General features: G+C 39.2%; 1 protein-coding gene across 4 annotated transcripts in view; it reads left to right on the top strand.

Moving 5' to 3' along the window:
* LOC113925004 (histone PARylation factor 1) overlaps window positions 1-6,359 on the top strand; it is a 28,193-nt gene extending 21,834 nt beyond the window's left edge. For 3 of the 4 annotated variants that reach the window (XM_027599461.1, XM_027599463.2, XM_027599462.2), the window contains 3 exons: window positions 432-519; window positions 4,385-4,557; window positions 5,983-6,230. In XM_027599461.1, coding sequence (XP_027455262.1) covers window positions 432-519; window positions 4,385-4,557; window positions 5,983-6,114 — 393 coding nt within the window. In that variant the 3' untranslated portion in view covers window positions 6,115-6,230. Of the gene's footprint in view, window positions 1-431; window positions 520-4,384; window positions 4,558-5,982 lie in introns of all 4 variants that reach the window. The other variant, XM_027599460.2, reaches the window with a different exon arrangement.
* Window positions 6,360-12,511: the final 6,152 nt, after the last annotated feature.

Genomic DNA, 12,511 nt, shown 5'->3' with positions numbered 1-12,511 from the left:
CTGTCCCACTACATTTTCCTAACAAAAACTATTCTTTGACCTTTTAGGCTCAGTTCCTTATGCTTCCTACCTGGAAAATACAGTGACCTAAGAGAAAACTTACATTCTGGCTTGCCTCGTATAATAGGATGCATTGGCATTCTTCCTTCCCAAATCAGGGTGTGGACTTCTGCCTGAGTGCAATTAGTAAAAGCCAGTTTCGCTGTTCTATCATTTCTTCACGTGCTTAACTTTTACTGATTTTGAAGAAATAATATTAAACTTTGGTAGTGGACTCCAGGTTGAATGAAATGTCATTAAATGTAACATTTTGACATAAGTGTTGAGGGTTTGTGTGTGTACATGTATTTTGGAGTTTGTCATTTGTTGATTTTATCTATCTACCATGTCTATTTTGTCTGTTTACCAATAGTTGTATTTTTTTTATTTAGGTTGTGACAAAGACCTTTCATGGTGCAGGCTTGGTTGTCCCAGTAGATAAAAATGGTGTTGGGTACAGAGAGCTCCCTGAGACGGATGGTAATGTATTCCTTATGTAAATGTGTGAGGAAGGTTTTCCTTGTATTGAGAAGTAGGTAAGTAAGTATGCCTTTCGTGAGACAGCCACTAGATCGTAGGGATAAAGAGCAAGCTCAAGTTTTAGGGTCAGTCAGGCCTGAATTAAAACTAGGTTTATAGCTGTGTAACCTTAAGCAAATTACTTGACCTTACTAAACCTTGTCTTTTTCATCTTTAAAATGGTTAATAATGGTGAATACCATTCATATATAGGGATGTGTGGAGTGTAAAGAGTATGTAAGGTTCTTAGCACAGTGCTTGTCTAATAGGGCTCAAAATATGGTAGTTAAATTTTAAGAGTTTAAAGAATTTTAACTTATTGCCTGGGTTACTTTTTCTGAACTATTTCAGACATTTGACATTATAGTCAACTTACAAAATAATTCTTGAAATAGTGTGTGGTTATATAGTCCTTTGTGAAAAATTTTTCATCTGTATGTAAGACTGCGTAGCTTTCAGAAGCCCAAGATCCTGAACTACCTCATTTACAAGTACAAAAACGCTGAAAATGGACTGTTTATATACAAAATCTAATTACTGCTATTTTGAAAAAAGAGGGGAAAAATCACTTCTTAACTCTTTCCCCTCTCCTTTTTATTCCCTTCTTACTTGGAACAGCCCTATTGGCATTCTCTTATATATTATCCTTTTCCCAGAAGGATAAAATTTAGAAGGAAATCAAAATTAGCACTTCCTCAAGAACCAAGTATTCCTGCCCAAACACATATAATATTGGTCATCCATTTTTCAGAACAGAATTAACCAGCCTTGGTTGTTAGTCTCTGGGGTTGGAACCTAGAAATCTGCATTTTTTAACCAGTTTTCTAGAGCAGCTGTTCTCAAACTTTGTTGTACAGAGTCTTCAGCCAAGATTGGTATCTTAAATCACAACTATCCATGTGTAACTATTTTTGCTGTACCCCTACCGTTTTAGAGGAATTCCATGGGAAAAGTAAATATGGCCATGAATGGCTACAGAGCACTTCATATGTGGCTAGTGCAGCTGAGCTGAATTTGTAATTTTGATTTTAATTCATTTAACTTTAAAAACTGAAACTTAAATTTTTTTAATATTACATGTTGAAATGCTATGTGGATATAATGGGTTGTTAAATATCTTCAAATTAGTTTCACATATTTCTTTAATACAGCTACCAGAAAAAACTTAAATTACATAGGTAGCCTACACTTTATTTGTTCGACAGTCTAATCTGTCCTATGTGTCCTCTCTGAAGTCAGAGGTCGTCAGTCTCTAATAGGAAACGAGTACAGGCTCCAGCTATTTACTCTTCAGCCTTCTGCCTGCACTCGAATCTTCTGCCTGTGTGTTAGTGCACTCGAAGCTTGATAAAGCAGAAATACTGTCTTGTATGGGCAAGTCTGAGAACATCTGTTGTAGATCTAGGAGTTACTAAAACTTCAGGGGTGGTAGGTATTAAATTGTAATACCCTGGAGTAAACCTTATTACCCTCCCCTGGTTGTGGGTCTTTATTTTTATGTCTAAAATCATTTTCATTTCTCTCTCCTTTTGCTAACATTCTAGATACTGGATCCTTCTGTGGTTTAATTATTTTTGACTGAGAAGTGCAGCAAGGTGTAAAGTTAGGCACCTAATATCCTCTTGCTTTTGCCTAGTGTTGTTTGCCAGGAAGGACAGTTGACCTGCAGTTTGTTAATGTGCAACAGTGTTCAGTAAATCACAGTGTAGTTTGTTCATAACCAGTTTCCCCTTTGAAACTTGGAACATAACATTCCAACCTGGCAAATAAGATACCATTTACTGAGCAGTTCATAAATGTCATAATAGATTCTATCAAGTGATATTTATACAGTAACTCTCCCCCCACTCTTTAAAGTAGGTCTTATTCCCTTTTCAGGTGGAAACTGGATCTCAAACTTAGGTTTCTGACTGTAGACTGCTTACCACTAACTAAAGAATAATTGCTTAGCTAGTTGCCCAACTTTAACTTTGGCACAATCACTATGGCTTAGTTTAAGTATTCCAGTTGGTGGTAGTAGAAGAATAAAATACGAACGAAGTATTGAAGCTCCTAAATCATTGTTTTGAATAGTAACATTTAAGGCAGCATTTTCGAATGTTAATTTAAGGCTTCACTTAGGTATTAGGTCTGGGCTTCTGTTAAAGTGAATTTTCGTGGAAGTTTTTATTGGTGGAAGAACGTATTTTTCCTCACACTGGTGGTGAACTGAATATTTTCATCTCTGTTTAGTATTTTGATAGCTTAGTAATTGTTGTAAATTGCTTATTCTTTTGTAGTCCATATATGACTTGCCTGGAGTGAAAGTAGAAGACATCAGAAAGTGATAAACTTTAAATTACTTGCTAACAGAAGACAACTAGGTCTTCACTTCCATGCCAACTCTAATTGAATTGTAGGGGGTGCCTGCAGCACTGTGGTGAGAGAGATTCTAAGGGTCTCAATCGATGTTATATCTTCTCTGGGTGCAAGAAGGAACCCCTTATTTTCTATTACCTTAAGGTTTTTTGATGGAGGCTGGATATGGTTCCTTTAAATGATTGGCACTGATTTTTTTCTGAAAAGGAAGCTTATGAAGTTTGTATAAATAAACTATTTTAAAAAAGTTTCAAACCAATAAATGTGTCACAACTATTTATAGTCAGGAACATAGGTGATAAGTGTAATTTGTTCAATGTGATACTTATCTACCAAAGGTGGGAAAAGGAACAGAATACATTTTGTGACCTCACAGAGAGTATGCATTCTGTGCACTCATCACAACTGAATCAAATATATTTATATTTGGAGGTTAAAAGCCCTAGTATTTCTTTACCACTCTTGATAATCTTATGTCTGTAGTTAGTATCAACAGAATATTGTGCCTTATACATTAAAACTTAAAAGTCATGTATCATTCTTAGGTGTAATTGTTAATGTTCTAATGAATCCTCCTCTCCCCCCCCAATACAGCAGCCACTTAGTTCAGAAATGTATTTTTGTTGGTTTGTTTGAATAATATCCATTATTTTTATTACTGGATTATCCTCAGGGCAGTAGTTTGTCAAAAAGGAGGTACGATTTGTCAAAAAGGAAGTCTAATTAGATAGTGTTAAGTACCTTCATATGCATCCTGAGATCTGATGTGCACCGGCATCCACAAAGTAGAGGAGGAGAAAATGTTGAAAGCCAAAACGAAAATGTTAAACCACCGGCTTTTTAAATTTAGAGGTTAGAAATTTCCTCTGTGTTCTTACCTCAAAGTACACTTTTGCTGCGGCCACACTTTGGTAAAGGTTTAATTCGGCAGTGATTTCTTATTTCTTACATTGTCTTTCTCTCTCTCTATTAACTAGTAGAACAGGCAGGACAGGGCAATAAATAAACATTATGGTCTGTTTGGGGGTTTTTTAAATCCAGCTCCTCACATGGACGAGCCCAGAGGTGGGCTATGTATGGTCTCTGTTGCCATATTTTTTGTTTTTTTCCCAACCAGTTAAAATGGAAAAACATTCTTAGTGTGAGGGCAGTTAAAAACAGAAGGTGTGTCTGGTTTGGCCACAGTTTGCTGATCCGTGGACTAGCCTACTAAAAATCTTTAAAAGCTTATGTATAATCATGATTGCAACTAGATCCATGGTAAAATAGTCACACTTTGCTAATATAAAAATCTTTTTTGTTAAGCCATTTTTCTTAAATTATAAAATTGCCATTCTAAATTATAGTGCCACCCAAGGTGGCATTTGTTGTACTAGTATAAAAATTGGTGAGGAAAAACCAGCTTAATTATCTTTTTACCTTTGGTGATGGGTGCAGATCATCTTTTTATGTCCTTGGTTCCTTACAGCCAACCTCAAGAGAATTTGCAAGACAATTGTTGAGGCACCAAGTGATGAGGACAGACTAAAAGCTTTTGCTCCCATTCAGGAAATGATGACCTTTGTGCAGTTTGCAAATGATGAATGTGACTATGGTATGGGGCTTGAGCTGGGAATGGATCTCTTTTGTTACGGCTCACACGTGAGTGAAAAAAAAACCTACCTCCCAACAGTCACCAAACCCTTCTCTTCCCCACCACACTCCACATACAGGCATACTAGAGCATGCATGTTTATGTGCCCACTAGCATGGGTAGGATATAAATTCAGCTTATGTGTCAAAATGAAATTTTTTTTCCCAAAATGAACTTTTTGATAAGCAGATGTCTGAAAATATTTATTTGAAATTCATCTTGTATTCTGCCAAAGGTGAATTACCAAGGTTATTTGCCTTCAGGTTTACGTTAAAGTGAGTTTCCTTATTAGACGTATTCTAGGGCTATATGCTGTTAGATATGTGTTTGGGTATGTACACATACCTTTCATAGGACTGTCTGAGTGCATCTGGGGTGAGGCCTGAGTCGGCCTTTGACCTGCTCCTGGGTACTGGTAGCACTGCTGCTCTGTAGACTAGTGTGAGTGGCAAGACTAAACCAGCGGCGCTCTCACCTCAGAAGGTATCACCACAATGTGGAGGGCTGTTCAAACACAGATCGGTGTACTTACCCCTACGCCCCCCACCCTCCAAGTTTTGATCAAGTTCTTGGGTGAGTCTTAGACCCATCACAGGTCAGGCTGATGCCACTGGTCGGGGCGTCTGTTTTGAGAACTCTGCTCCAAACCCTATCACTGTGTTTCTTTGCCTACCTTATATATGGTTATTAGTAAAAATAATCACAAATGTTTAACAGCCAGAGTAAGTCATGACCAATCAGAATAATGCTGGGCCTGCCAAAAAAATGTTTATCAACTTAATTGAAAATGATTGGTGTGAGTACTAAACAACGTATGAAAAGGTTTAGCACAGGACTGAGCATCTGGTAAGTGCTAACTGCCATCAACGGAAGCATTGACAGGTTCTCGAGTATATATATAATAGCAGTAGTCTAAGTCACTTGATAAACCCAAGGCAGTGACTTAAGAGATGGAGCAGGGTTACATGGTGGGGTCGGGGAGAGAGAATTTGAAGATAAAGGGGAATAAATGTGATTTGAAAACTCAAATTCAGCGTACCATTTCGTATAGTATCAACTAAGGAAAATAATGATTAAAATCTTAACTGGTAGGGATACACTAGAGAAGGAAAGAACATTTGAGCGTATAGTTTGGGGCAAGTAAAAAGGATGATGATCCTTACCTAAGGGAATAAGGAAGCTTAAAATTTTAACTCAGTTTTCTTCTGAATTTTCTTCAAGATGTACTATTAGTCTTTTAGAACTGTAAGATTGCCTCTTGAACAGAATGCTAAATGCCTGTGTGAGTTCACTGTTCCTAACCAATTGAGAAAGTAGCTAAAATGATTTGGAGAGTATGCTTTGTTAAACAAGAGCTTTTTCAGTGTGTTTTTGCTACTTACTAGGGCATCTGCTATATTCTCTGCTTAATGTTATATTCTTTTATTTTTCAGTATTTTCATAAAGTTGCTGGCCAGCTTTTACCTCTTGCATATAATCTGTTGAAGAGGAATCTCTTTGCAGAAATTATTGAAGATCATTTGGCAAACAGAAGTAAAGAGAACATAGACCAACTTGCAGCATGAATGAGAGTTGGCTTTCTTTTGGTGTATAATATGTTAAAGGATTAGTATTAAACTTGTGATTTGTTTTTAAGGAATAGAGCAAATAAATTGATGGAAATATTTACTAAAATCTTTTATAAAGTTCTTCTAGCCCTTTTCTTTCGTGTGCAGATAAATGGCAGTCATCTAAATGATGATGCCCTAATCACATCTGAAAGACAACCAAAGTCCTCGGACATGTCACAGGAAGTCAGGGTCGACTGCCCGTGGATAACTAGACTGTCCTCTCATCAGGGAGCCCTGTTTCAATATTGAACATAAGAACAACTAAAAATTTATTTCCTCAGACTTGAGTTAATAATAGCTATAGCTCTAAGGACTGGATTTATGGGCGGTGGTAAACTTGGGAGGTGCCTAACCCCAGAGGTACCAAAGTTACTTTTTAACAATATCTCCAGGTGATACATATGTAGTCCAGGTACCTATTAGGTATATCCTTTAAATTGTTTTAAAGAGTAAATACAGACTCACTGTGTTTACTAATCAGTATAGCATAGAATATTGATATACAGTATAGTATACTAATCAATATACTATTAATTTAAAGTTTACTACTGCAAACCAGATTCACATCCTCCTTAAGCCTGAAAAAATGTCCTTCACCTTAAAAACAGAGCGCAAACCATGAAATGTAAAATAGCCAACTCTGCAGATTGGGCTGAAGAGCATATAAGCCTTTTCCCCTTTGTATGAAGTTCAAAGTAAAAAAGCCCTTAGGTCATCTTGTAACCCCCACGTTTTGCAGAAGATTGACTTACCCAAAGAACTTTTGTTGAATTGTCAGTCTCCAGAGTCACTTAACCTGTCAGCTGTCTTCTTAAAATAGCTTGAGATACTTACTCTTTTTGATATAAAGTATGAGTAGACTATTTTGCAAACACTTCCAGCCAGGATTTTTAATACAAGCAGCTTGTCTCATCTCCCCAGTTAAGCTGCAGGTTTTTTAAGAACATGTATTTTATCAGTATGTAGCCCCCTCAGTAACACAAAGCTTTGAATATGTATTTATTTGTTGAACAAAATGACCCTATTCCATGCTGCTCACTAAGTGCCTGATAAAATCACACTAGCAAGATATGGGAAACTATTTTGAGATGCCCTTAAGGTAAGAATTCTTGACTTCTCAAACAATAGAATGTCTTCTGAAGTCAAAAATCCCCTCTGCTATTACAGCCTATACCTAGTATCTGTTCTCATTACCTGACCCAGGCTGCCTTTGTAGGTCATTAAGATGCTTTCTTCAAGAGAGATGTTTTATATAATAGCTTAGCCAAACTAAACTGAAAACATCCTTTTACCTTTCCTTTCATTACTCTACTGGAACTTCCATAGTTCTGATGGGGAGGTCTCAGGAGGTTTTAAGGAACTGCCACATTTCAGTGTGTAAGCATCTGCAGGTCCTGGCCCCAACTGAACTAAGCTGTAAGATGACAGGAACATTAACTCACACATACTTTGATTAGAAAAGGTGACCAAATCACATTGGATCTTAAATAATTGAACATTTTAGAAGCTCCTGAGCCTTTTTCCTCAGATTTCCTTAGTTTCTAAGGTACCTAATATTGGGGGCAGTATTCAGAAATAGTTAACATATTATCTTTTAAATACTGATTATTCAAATAAATTCAACTATCTTACATTAAACCAATCTTCTTAGCTAGAAATATTAGCCACTTACTAAATTCTGCCATTCCTTGATCCAACAGTTTCAAATATAGTTTGAAAATACACCTTCTTGTGATCAGTAATACAGATTCTAACAGGATTTCTTATCAAGGAACAAATTAAAATGAAGGGGGACAAAAAAAAAGATCAGCTTTTCATCCTTTGCGTACACATACCTAACATGAATGTGTATTTTCAGAAAGCTAGGTGTTGTGTAACAGCGAAGACCGAATTGGATACCAATGCCAAGAATATGGCCATTATCTGGATACCGTAGTTACAGATTTCCAGTCTCAAACTCCAAGTTGTGTCAGAGGGCTGGAAACATTTCAGGAGGTACTCACCTCCCAACTACTGAATATTTTTCATGGAAGAGCAAGCTCCTTACAATACCAAACTTCTCTCTTTCCTTCACTGAAGCACAGTCCGCTGAAAGCTGGTTAGCTGAGTATTTTTATCTACCTAGGATGTGGCCATCCAATGGCTATAGTCGCTTCCAAGCGCCGCCTATCTACTTCTGTTCTCAGAACACGTTCTAAAGTGCCTAGACTCCCAAATGAAGTACCTTAACTCAGTAAGAATCTAACAGAAAATCACTACTCAAATTTAGCTAAGCTCCTTCCTGGAGCTTAATAACGGGGTATTACCTCTCAAACACACATGTGGAAAGATACACCCAAGGAAAAAAAATGAAAGCTCTAAAATTTAATCCAAGGTAGTGCGACATATTACGTCGCCACAATGACAGATACCCGCTATCTATGCAGATGATCCTTCTGATACCCTAAGCCTCACAGTTTATTCAGCATCTAGACCGGGAGTCAACAAACGGGCTGAGGGCCAAATCTGGCCCACTCTTTCTTGTCAGCGGGAAGCCTGCTTCTCCCTCTCCCACTCCCCCATTTGTGTTCCCTCTGTCGCTGTCTCTCTCTCTGAAAATAAATAAAATCTTTTTTTTTAAAGATTTTATTTATTTATTTGAGAGAGAGAGAGAGAGAATGAGAGATAGAAAGCACGAGAGGGAAGAGGGTCAGAGGGAGAAGCAGACTCCCTGCTGAGCAGGAAGCCCGATGTGGGACTCGATCCCGGGACTCCAGGATCATGACCCGAGCCGAAGGCAGTCGCTTAACCAACTGAGCCACCCAGGCGCCCCGAAAATAAATAAAATCTTAAAAAAAAAAAAATTGTATGGGGAAACAGCCACACCCGTTCATTTGCATATTATATGGGCCTACAACGGCAGAGTAGTTGCAGCAGACTGTTATGGCCCCCAACACCTAAAATATTTACTATCTGGCACTTCACAGTGGAAAATTTGCTGATCCTGATCTAGATGGTCCCCCTCTGTAGCCATCAACTCCAAAGTCACAGCCTAGACTGTCAGCACCACCCGTCTTTTCCTCTCCCTCTATTCCCCAGCTCCACCCAGTTTTCAAACCCACAGTAGCCTACACCAATTCACTGATCTAACAGCCTTTTGCACTATTCTTCACTTGGTATTCTTGCTTCCCTCTTCACCCAGCCCTCGTATGCCACTCTCCATCATTATGATCATTCCTGCATCTACTCCACTGCCGCTCTCTCCAGTAGTTGTACTTACGTTAGAACCTTAAGCCTGATAAAAAGCTGCCTACTTCTACTTCTGCTCAGGATCAGGTGGCTGGGGAAAAAAATAACAACCATGACAACTGGTCTCGTTTTAACCTCAAGTTGGTCATACTACTGCCCATTAATCCTACTACTTTCACATCTTTCCTCAAACATGCAGCAATACCTCCCAGCCCTCAGTTTATTTCACTAAGAAAAAACAAAGTAACTTCCCCAAAATCTCACCCCACACTACCAACTACTCAATATACTCTGCCTCTTTCACATTGCTATAAATGTTGCTTAATGTCCCAAGAGGCCATCCCCTCTTGCCTACTCAAAGACCTCTCTCTCTCTTCAAATCAATTTTCCCTCTCCCATATTCCTATCAACAACAAAAGCTGTAACATCTTGCATCCTAAAACAAAATACACTTTCACACATCCAGTTCCTGGAAAACTCAGCAAGAGTTGAAAGAGCTGCCTTTTGGGGACGCCTGGGTGGCTCAGTTGGTTAAGCATCTGCCTTCAGCTTAGGTCATGATCCCAGGGTTCTGGGACAGGGCCTCCCTGCTCAGCAGGAAGTCTGCTTCTCCCTCTCTCTGCCCCTTCCCCACCCCTGCTCATGCTCTCTCTCAAATATATAAAATCTTAAAAAAAAAAAAAGCTGCCTTCAGTTCCTTTCATCAATCTCTGTCAAACCCACTCCAATCAGACTTTTGCCTGATCTGAGCCTGCTTTGGTCAAAGTTATCCATTATCTCCCATTGGGCAATTTTTAGTCCCCATTTACTTCACTGATCAGCAACAACTGAAAAGCTGATGCTTCTTGAAACTATTATTCACTTGCCTTAGGGGACCACCTTTCTCTTAAAGGCACCAATCTTCACCCTACCTCACTGGTGCTCCCTCTTCTGCTGGCGCTTCATCTCCTCAAATCCAAAACTACATGTATGTTAATGCTCAGTCCACTCTGTCCACTGTCTCAGGATGATACCTCCCAAATGTTTTAGGTCTCTCAGGCTGGACCTTCCTCCTGAACTTGAGTCTCGGTATGTACAACTGCCTACTTGACACCCCCACTTTGAAGTCGAAAAGTCATTTAAAACAATGTCTTAAAACCAAAATTCCTCTGTACACGACCTCAAATCTAGTCTTCCTGAAGTCATTCCCAGTTGAGTCAGTGGCCATCAGAAACATCCTTTACTCCTCTTGTATCACTCCACATTCGATCCATTAGCAAATCCTGCCTCTGCCACCTCCAAAATGTCTAGAATCCAGCATTTGAACGACCTCCACCAGCCCCAGGCAGGTTCAAGCCTCTATCATATCCTACCTTGATTATTCCGAGAACCTTCTAATTGGTCTCCCTCCTTCCAGCCCTTCCCCATTATAGTCTATCCCAACAAAGCAGCCAGAGATCATGTTAAGTCAGATCATGTCACTTGTCTGCCACACTGGCTTCCCACTTTATTCAGAATAAAAGTCAAACGACTATATCCCTAACTTCTTTCCTCCTCTTACACCCTACTCCCCACTCCAGCCACAGTGACCTATTTGGTATTCCTTGTACCTGTCCGGTGTATCCCTCCTCAGGATGTTTGCATACACTATTTCCTCTTCTTAGAACATTCTTCTCACAGGACGCCTGGGTGGCTCAGTCGTTGAGCATCTGCCTTCGGCTCAGGTCATGATCCCAGGGTCCTGGGATCGGGTCCCGCATCGGGCTCCCTGCTCGGCGGGGAGCCCGCTTCTCCCTCTGCTTCTCTCTCTCTCTCCCCCCCTGTCTCTCATGAATAAATAAATAAAATCTTAAAAAAAAAAATCTTCTTCCTTCATCTTTAAAAAAAAAAATTCTTCTCACAGATAACGGGATCATTCCCTTACTTTTTTTAAGATTCTGCTCAAATGTCACCTATCCGAGGCCCTTTTTCATCACCCTTTATAAAAAATAGCATCCTCCCCATTACTGATTTTTTTGGGAATTTTTGCCTGATTTATGTATGCCTGTAACAGTGTGCAGCACACAGGAATCAAAAAAAAAAAAAAACTCTGCTGAACTAAATAACTTGTGATGTGTACCACCATCTGACATACCATGTATGTCTCTGTCTCTACTGGAATGTAAGCTTCAGGAACACAGCACAGTGCCTATCACACAGTAAGTATTCAATAAAAACTCAGTGAATGATCAAATGAAATGAATGATAAAATCTATTACAGACTTTTTAGTCAACTGTCTTACTTTTATACTAAGAGTTTAATATTAGACTACTGAAATCTTTTAACAATTCAAATGTTACCACCTTCTTTTAGGCAGTTCTATTAGCAAATGTACAAAGTAATATTAAAAAAAAAAAACATGTAGGGGCTCCTTTGTGGGCTCAAGTCGGTTAAGCATCTGACTCTTGGTTTCAGCTCTGGTCATGATCTCAGGGTCCTGAGATACAGCCCCAGGTTAGACTCCACACTCAGTGCAGAGTCTGCTTGAGATTCTCTCGCCCTCTCCCCCTGTCCCTCCCGCTAAGGTAAATAAATCAATCTTAAAAAAAAAAAAAAAAAAAGTAAATCATTTACATGTTTTATCTTCATGCCAACAGCATAATTTTTCTTTTTGAAAGTAAACTGAAGTGGGGGCGCCTGGGTGGCTCAGTCGTTAAGCATCTGCCTTCGGCTCAGGTCATGATCTCAGGCTCCTGGGATCGAGCCCCGCATCGGGCTCCCTGCTAGGCGGGAAGCCTGCTTCTCCCTCTCCCACTCCCCCTGCTTGTGTTCCCTCTCTCGCTGTGTCTGTCAAATAAATAAATAAAATCTTAAAAAAAAAAAAAAGTAAACTGAAGTGAAATCTTTCTGTAAACCTGCAAGTTGCACTGACAAATGGAGACTCTGTACTACTGCTGGTAGTATTTATATCCTGCTGTTCAATCCAGCATCTATTCCTTTGTGGCCCCTCGCCTGCAAAGTATAGAAATGGCTTTGTAACCTGAGAGAAACACTGTATTTGTCACCCCTTTGAGGCTGCATGTGCCAGGCATATTGGCCTACACCGCATAGAGCAGCAGCAGAAGCGGGAGGACTCTTACAGATATAATTAAAGGCCAAACCACA

This window comes from Zalophus californianus, chromosome 2, assembly GCF_009762305.2.
Source record: "Zalophus californianus isolate mZalCal1 chromosome 2, mZalCal1.pri.v2, whole genome shotgun sequence".
In the NCBI taxonomy this organism is placed as follows: domain Eukaryota; kingdom Metazoa; phylum Chordata; class Mammalia; order Carnivora; family Otariidae; genus Zalophus; species Zalophus californianus.
Note: the sequence above shows the minus strand (reverse complement) of the source record. Positions and strands in the feature narration are given on the sequence as shown.